Source organism: Drosophila navojoa, chromosome 4 (genome assembly GCF_054131105.1).
Source record: "Drosophila navojoa isolate 15081-1374.11 chromosome 4, UAZ_NAV_1.0, whole genome shotgun sequence".
Taxonomy (NCBI): domain Eukaryota; kingdom Metazoa; phylum Arthropoda; class Insecta; order Diptera; family Drosophilidae; genus Drosophila; species Drosophila navojoa.
In genome coordinates this window covers 22,436,254-22,443,546 of record NC_142892.1, presented here as the reverse complement: position 1 = coordinate 22,443,546, position 7,293 = coordinate 22,436,254, and the positions used below count along the sequence as shown (strand labels likewise).

Below are 7,293 nucleotides of genomic sequence, written 5' to 3'. Positions count from 1 at the left end.
AGCAATAAAATCTTTATATACATCGAATATATATATATTATATGTTATTCTAGTATACAAATCATTATTCGTTTATATGCGTTCAGTTAATATATTTATGAGCACCGTACTAGTTTGCTATCGTATCAGTGTTGGAAACTCAGCAAACGAAAATGTGATGACCGTTCCGAAGTGTGTACACACTGCCGCTCTCAACATTTTCGTTAACTAGTTTTCTGATCAAAATCGAAAAACATGAGTGGAGACGGAAAAAAGTCACAGCTGGATGAAGTGCAGCAACAGCTAATTGATTGTATATCAAAGAATGACACCAATGGCTTCAAACAAATGCTGGGCCAGCTGAAGGGCGGCGTCAACTTCGTGGACGACAGCGGTATGTCGATTCTAGCGCACGCTAGCTTTAAGGGCAACAAGGAAGCAGTGCAGTTGCTGTTGGACATGGTAAGGCAGCCCAATGAGTGCAAAGCGCATTTGCAATTGCTAATATATTAACTTAACAGGGGGCCGACATCAATTTGAACCAGCATGGCGCTGATTATACGCCGCTCCACTTCGCCGCACTGTCCGGAAATACGCACGTGTGCCGCCAGCTCCTGGATGCGGGCATCAATCCGAACAGCATAAACAGCGTAAATCGCACTGCCTCCCAAATGGCCGCTTTTGTAGGCAACCACTCGTGTGTGGAGACCATCAACAATTATGTGACACGATCCAGCCTAGAGTACTACACACAACCGCACGGCCAGCAGACAGAGCCGTACATTCCGGTCGTGCTTCTGCGGTCTTTCCACAGCTTTGTTACCGAAATCAATCTGCATCCCGTTCGAATCACGCTAAATGCCCAGTCGTTAGGTCTCCTCAAGATACTGTCCAATCTTCGCAAGGCCCTTTCGCTGATGTGCGAGAAGGAGATGCAGAAGACCCACGACGTAAACGAACTGCTCGCCTTTAAATTCCACTACTTGGCCTGGATCGTCAAGGAACTGATGCGCTGCGAGGAGCAGTTCAAGGCGCAGCACAAGGAGAAGGCCGACGACAACGAGGCCAACAAAAACGACTTCGTTGAGGTGTTCATAAAGCGCGTTCTCAAGGAGAACAACCTCGGCCAGCTGGACTACGTCGAGTATACTGTGCGTGAATGCGCTCGAGAGTTTCCCTACCGCGAGTGCACCATTTTTCGCCAAATAGCCACGCAGCTGGGCGCGAAGGATGCGCCTCCTGCGCTCGTCATCCTGCGCAACGCCATCAACGGATTGCGCGGATTTGTGGTGAGTCTGAATTATAAATCCTGCGAACTCTTTTCACTTAAGTCCCCGTCTTTACATTTCATAGGACGAGTGCAGCTACTGCAGCACGTGTGGCCAAGAGAAGCCGGACAAGAAGTGCTCCAAGTGCAAGGCGGTCAAATACTGCGACCGCGAGTGCCAACGTCTACATTGGTTCATGCACAAGAAGAGTTGTCCCCGTCTCTTGGCATCTGTGCTGGCCGGGGCCAAGGAGCAGCCGAAGGCACCCATCGACACATCCGAGCTGCAAGAGGAGCTGTCCAAGCTGGCAGCATAATATCGTGATGATTACCTGCATTTTAAATAAACCAAATAAGATTTGTTTGAAACTTACCTCCATCGCTTTATACAGGGTGCAATTGTCGCTTGACTAATGTTCCAATATTAAGCTAAGTGGCGCCATCTTTTGTGAATTAGCATGTCAAACTCTTTGGTTAGCAAATACACAAACCATTTACCACCAAGTTGCATGGTGAATTGGCTAATCAAAAATGTTCGTAACAGTGCACTCAAATGTTATGCTAGAAAATTATTATGATTCAGTAAAGTTTCTTCAAATAAGCATTGTAATTATATTACGATCATCCTATGATTCATTGTGAGCCAGCCAGGTTCCCTTTACATTTATTTTATATCATATTCAAACAGTTTAGCTAAGAAACACACCCATCCACAATAACATCGACTGTGTATCTGAGGCACACACACCCGTTCGCATTTCCGCTATTATTCAAATTTCGATAACCAGTTTGGTCTTAATCTCAAATTTAATTAAATATTTCGCTCATTTCTTGTTTTTGTTGAATCGTTAAGCCAAGCACGCCATCAGTTTTATGGTCGAATCATCTGCATATATTATATTTAGTAACATAAAAACAAGCGATCACGTACGAACAGAGCAACACCTTTACAAAAGGCAGAAGGAGAAGAAACAAAAACAATATAGCATCATTATCGGAATTATCATTATCAACAGCTTTGACCGCAAAACCGGATTACAGAGAGCACAGCCCACACATAAAAATTCATTAAGTATATTAAAACAAACACAAATTAGAAACGTGAGCGAAAACATTTGCATTTTTATCGCATAATCTACGAATTTTGACGCTTTTTGCCACTGTTTTTAACAAGAAAACAACCAAATCAATATACAATACAATATGTACATATATTTATAAATTCAACAAATTAAGGCTCAGCGTTTAAAAAACACTTCCAAAGCGCTGATGCCGCTGCCAACAGTTTGTTGGGTGAAAATGTGCAAATCAAATAATTTAATTGTACCAAAATTTAAAAACCAAATTTATGTGACAAAAACTAAGACCAAGACAGATGAAAGAGGCCAAAATTAGCCAAAGCAGCTCGAAATCAATGTCCAAACTTCTTGTAGTCAATGAATTATTTCGCGCTAGCTAAAAATTAAGTTTATAAAATATGCAAAGATTTCTATGAATGAAATTAAATCTCAAACGAATAAATGAAACCAAATTTTCAACGAACATTTGAAGAGGAAATGGCAACGAGCTGTTTGAACTTAACCGTAATCAGACTCGAGCTCCTAGCCTAAAAACTTAATTAAAGTTATTAAACTGAAAACGGCTGGCGCCATCGTTTGGCCAGGCCTCCCCAGCATGGACCGCACGCATGCGTCGTGGCAACTCATGTCGCCCGCTGGCTTATCGGGGCAATTATGCAGGCCGAAAAGGCAGCCGCCGTCCCACAGACAGATTTGTCGCATTCGCCGCGATAATGCATGGCCACACCACTCGATTCGTTTCCCACTTTTCAGTTTCCAGTTTCCAGTTGCTCTCGACTCCCGATTCCCAATGGCTAACGGCCATAAAAGGTGCGATAAAAAACTACAATTTCACAAGCCGCAAAGAGATGCACAGCAACGACAGCGCAGCAGCAGCAGCTTCTGCGTCATCGGCCGACAGTCGAGAGGTTCGGCAAAGACCAAACGCCTTCAAAGCCGTCAAATCGCTGCTCATAATGGATGCCTTATCTGCGAGAATTGTTTTAACTACTACCGGAGTTGGTTTTCGGCCAGTTCGAGCGTCCGTTCTCTTTGGTTTTCGTCGACGCTGATGGAGCACATTAATTCGCTGTGCGGCCTGCCAAAGTTGTTTCGACTTGCGAAACCTGTAAAAACGGAAGCGCCGAAGGTTGCGGGGCCCGCTTGGCTTGACTATCGATTGACCAAACTATCGACTCTCGTCTTTCGATACATTTAAGGCAGGAGACTTATCGAACATTTTGTATTTAAATTTTGCTTTATTTATAAGCTGCGCTTAAAACTAATTAACATATTACAACTTAAGGCTCATATACTGCACACTGTAATCACAACAAAAGCTTAAATGGGGGCGACACCATCGGCGCTGCGTCTAATAAGCCAGAATAGCGGAAATGCTGAAACTGTTGCGCTTCGTGGAAGTTGTTGCGCGCGGCGAACTGGTCGGAGTGTTAGCTACTGGAGATGCTGTGGATGCACTGGAGGTAGCAGCTGTCATTGCTGGTGAAGTTGCTGCAGGAGGCATCGCTGCTGCTGGAGGCGTTGTCATTGGCGGCGGCGCTGCAGCAAAGTAGGCGGCCGGTAGGAAGGCTGCGCCCGGCGCATAACCAACGGCTTGGCGATACGGATGCAAGGGTGGGCTTAGGCATGATGGCCCAGTAGCAGCTGGATAATAGCCCGGTGACAAGCTTCGTTGCGAATCCACTTCAAAGTCCGAGCGCTGACGTTTGGCTTGAGGCGAATCACAACTACTCACGCTCGAGACATCATCTTCGGAGTCAGCACTGGAGTTGGCGCTGCTGTTTAGCTTGCGCTTGCAACGCGACTGGCCGGACTCGCGGAAGCCCTTGGCAAATGGATTGTTGTCGATCTTCAGCTTGGTAATACGATCGTTCTGTAAGGCAAGAAATTAACAACGTTTTGGTTAGACTTATTGTAGACTGTAATCCGACCTGGCCGGCGTCGCGGAGTAGTCATGCACATGCAGCAAAACACTTGAGCACTGGTGTCAATGCAGCAGACAATGAGCGACGTCTGTCACGACGGCTCAAGTGGATTTTGCGCATGCGGGCGACAATTAGTCGCTGACCCCCCGCGGCTGCAGCTATCTTATTTAGCTGATGAATCGGTCTAGCTAAATGAAGAGTCTCATGAGTTACCCACCTGATAGGCCGTTACGGCGACAAACTCCGTTTCCGGAAACACGAATGCCTGCTGCGGTGCCCACGGCAACTGGGTGAGCTCGCTGCTGCGGATGACATGGAGACGCGGCTGATACTTGTGCATACTGGCCAAGACAATCTGTTTCGTATACATATGCAGAAATAGCAATGAAAGTTCATTAGTTATCATGAAATTGTGTTACAGGATCAAGTGTCACTTACGTGTCCATTGCTGTCCAGTGTGTTGTTCGTCAATTTGACCTTGTTGAAGAGCAGCGCCTGCGACTGCCAGTGGGCGCCCGTTGCGGGACTGTCCGGGTGGAGGTACATGCGTTGTGGGCTCTGTGGCTCGGCGCCGCCAGCGGGCACCCATTGGGAGCCGGAGAACTTGTAGCGGCAGTCCCCGATGGGCACCATTTCGAGCAGGACGCAGTAGCTGGTGTCCTCCTCCAGGCCGCTCAGCGAGACGCGCATCGAGGGAAACATGCGTCTGCAAGAGAACCACAATAATAGAAGTTGATTAAGTGGACCAAGGCACAATAGGTATGTATTCTCAGGTGAGCAGTATTTGTTTGTGGTAAGCACATAAATCAAGGTTCTCCTCTCTTTCTAAGCGCAAAGTAGGCGTTGCCTGGCACTTTGATTTGTGGCCCGGCCTAACAAGTGTGTAATTATGAACAGCGGACAGCAGCGGAGCAGCGGAGCAGGCAGAGAGCGAGTGAGCGATTTAAAACGTAACGTAGCGAAAACAAATACCCAAAACCGGGTATATCGGACTCAAAACAATGCACGCTTTCGTTCTTCTATTGAGTTTCGTATGATTAATTGCAGGGAGCGCGGCGCATGGCGCCAAACAATTATTTGAGATCTGATCTGTCGGGCATGCAGCTTAACGGCTTCCAAATGTGGCGCTACGAGCAGTCAATGCATGCCTAATGAGCCGAGAAAGTGGACACACTGCATCTACTCCCCACGCACACACACACTACACAGACTGGTCAGCTCATAATTATGTTAATTTCGAGCGGACAGCGATCGGTAGTCGGTAGCTATCAGAAATATGCATAAGATACTCGACGAGGGCCAACAAAGCGATCCATTGTGGGCAAACGTGTGAAAACGCAGGTAGACAGCCAAGCTGAGCCCTATGTCTCAGAGACCAGGGCATGTCGGCATCTTCGTCTCGCAGCATTGTCAAATCTGGGCACAGATTTTGTTCTTTCTTTCGTTTTATGAGCGAACCGGCGCCAGGACGGCGGTTGCGGCCGCACTTGTTGTCACTGTTGTCCGTCGCCGGCGCAACGAGCGAGCTCCTGCTGCGTTTTGAATTATCGCTAGGCGCCACATTAGGCCACGGCCACGACCAAAGACAGAGTGAGACAGACAGAGAGAGAGGGAGAGAGAGCTGGGTCATGGCAAATATTGACATAGGCCGCGATGCACTTGACTTTTCAAGTTCTAGAGTATATAGACGACCTCGCGCCTATTTGCATAGGATGTGGCACAATTCTTGGGAATCTTACCTGCCGCTCTTGGTGATGATCATTTCGGTGCCGATCTGATGGAACTGCTGCCACAATTCGTTGTTCTCCAACTTGGCTTCCACGCCCGGCAACGTCGGCCGTCTGGGCATCATAATTTGCTGCGGCTGAGCCATGTGCAGGGGCAGCATCGCCGGAAAGGGATCTGTGGGTTAGAATTCAATGTATTTGTGGGTGATGAGCGTGTGCTGCTTAGAAGTTGTTTGGTTAGTTCGTTAGCTGGCTGTCGACTTGTTCTAAAATTGTTTATCGATTTATGCAGAAGATAAATTATGTCTGAGCCGAATTGCTAAAGTCTCTATAAATTTATTATTATGTATGTGAAGCAGTTAAGTGTAGAATAAATATATACATTTTTTCGAGAACATTATTCCGAATAAAATTTAAAACATTTTAGTGTATTCTTTCCATAGAATATACATACAATTTAGATGTGAATGTAATGGAATGAAACATCACATTTGGTAGTTTATATAATCTATAAGAACATAATTGCATATAGAGGATATGACTCTGAATAAAATATCATATTTGATATTTCATATTTGTTTTTACGGTTCTTTACTTTAAGATTTTGCCGTCGGCAGTTGATGAACCCTTCTACTCATCTATTGCCTTACCTGGTATGCGTTGCATGATCTGCTGACGGTATATCTCATGGGCCAACTGCTGTTGCATTTGCATATCCATCAACTCGTGCATGGACAACATATTGCAAATATTACTTAGACAGAGCACTTCACTTCACTACAAATAGACTTCACTTGCTGAACTTGGCTTTACTTCTAATGGGTATTTCTTTAGCGCTACGTTCGGGGTTCTTGCACGCACGACGTTTCGCAACCAACTGATCTTGAGCTGAGCGAAGCGGTTGCTTAGCTGCGTGCGCGTCGTAGCCGGTTCCAGTTCCAGGGCCCTGCAGCAGCAGCTACCTGCTCGACCGGTTTGAGTGGCGGCGCAACCTGATTGGCTGGCTGGGCAGACGCCTACGCTGACTGCGGCTGCGGCTGCGGCTGCAACTGAGAGCGAGACTGTGACTGTGTGTTACTCTGACTGAGGCTTTGACTATGGCGCACTCGCTCTGGCGACGATCGTGCGCCATTTTGTGTGAAAATGCGAGAGGAAAACGAAGCTGCTGGCGACAGAGGCAGAGGCCGAGACAGCAGCAGCAATTGTGTGGACCGTGCTGCGCAGCTAGTGGCGAAGTTAACGCTTAGCACTGTTGATTTTCATCAGCCGCAGTGTTTTTCTGCGCCACTGGCTTTTGCGCTTCCTCTGCCGCTGTC

General features: G+C 46.8%; 2 protein-coding genes across 2 annotated transcripts; one reads left to right on the top strand and one right to left on the bottom strand.

Moving 5' to 3' along the window:
* Positions 1-142: 142 nt before the first annotated feature.
* Positions 143-1,615, top strand: LOC108652227 (ankyrin repeat and MYND domain-containing protein 2). Its single transcript, XM_018102343.3, has 3 exons — positions 143-441; positions 501-1,268; positions 1,333-1,615. Exons 1-3 carry the CDS (start codon positions 235-237, stop codon positions 1,561-1,563), a joined length of 1,206 nt encoding a protein of 401 aa, XP_017957832.1. The 5' UTR covers positions 143-234; the 3' UTR covers positions 1,564-1,615.
* A 1,928-nt stretch (positions 1,616-3,543) lies between these two features.
* On the bottom strand, positions 3,544-7,007 carry Doc1 (Dorsocross1). The gene is made up of 5 exons (XM_018102345.3): positions 6,628-7,007; positions 5,990-6,152; positions 4,689-4,956; positions 4,468-4,605; positions 3,544-4,198 (listed from the first exon to the last, which is right to left on the bottom strand). The coding sequence occupies exons 1-5, from the start codon at positions 6,716-6,718 to the stop codon at positions 3,677-3,679; spliced, it is 1,182 nt and encodes a 393-aa protein (XP_017957834.1). The 5' UTR covers positions 6,719-7,007; the 3' UTR covers positions 3,544-3,676.
* Positions 7,008-7,293: the final 286 nt, after the last annotated feature.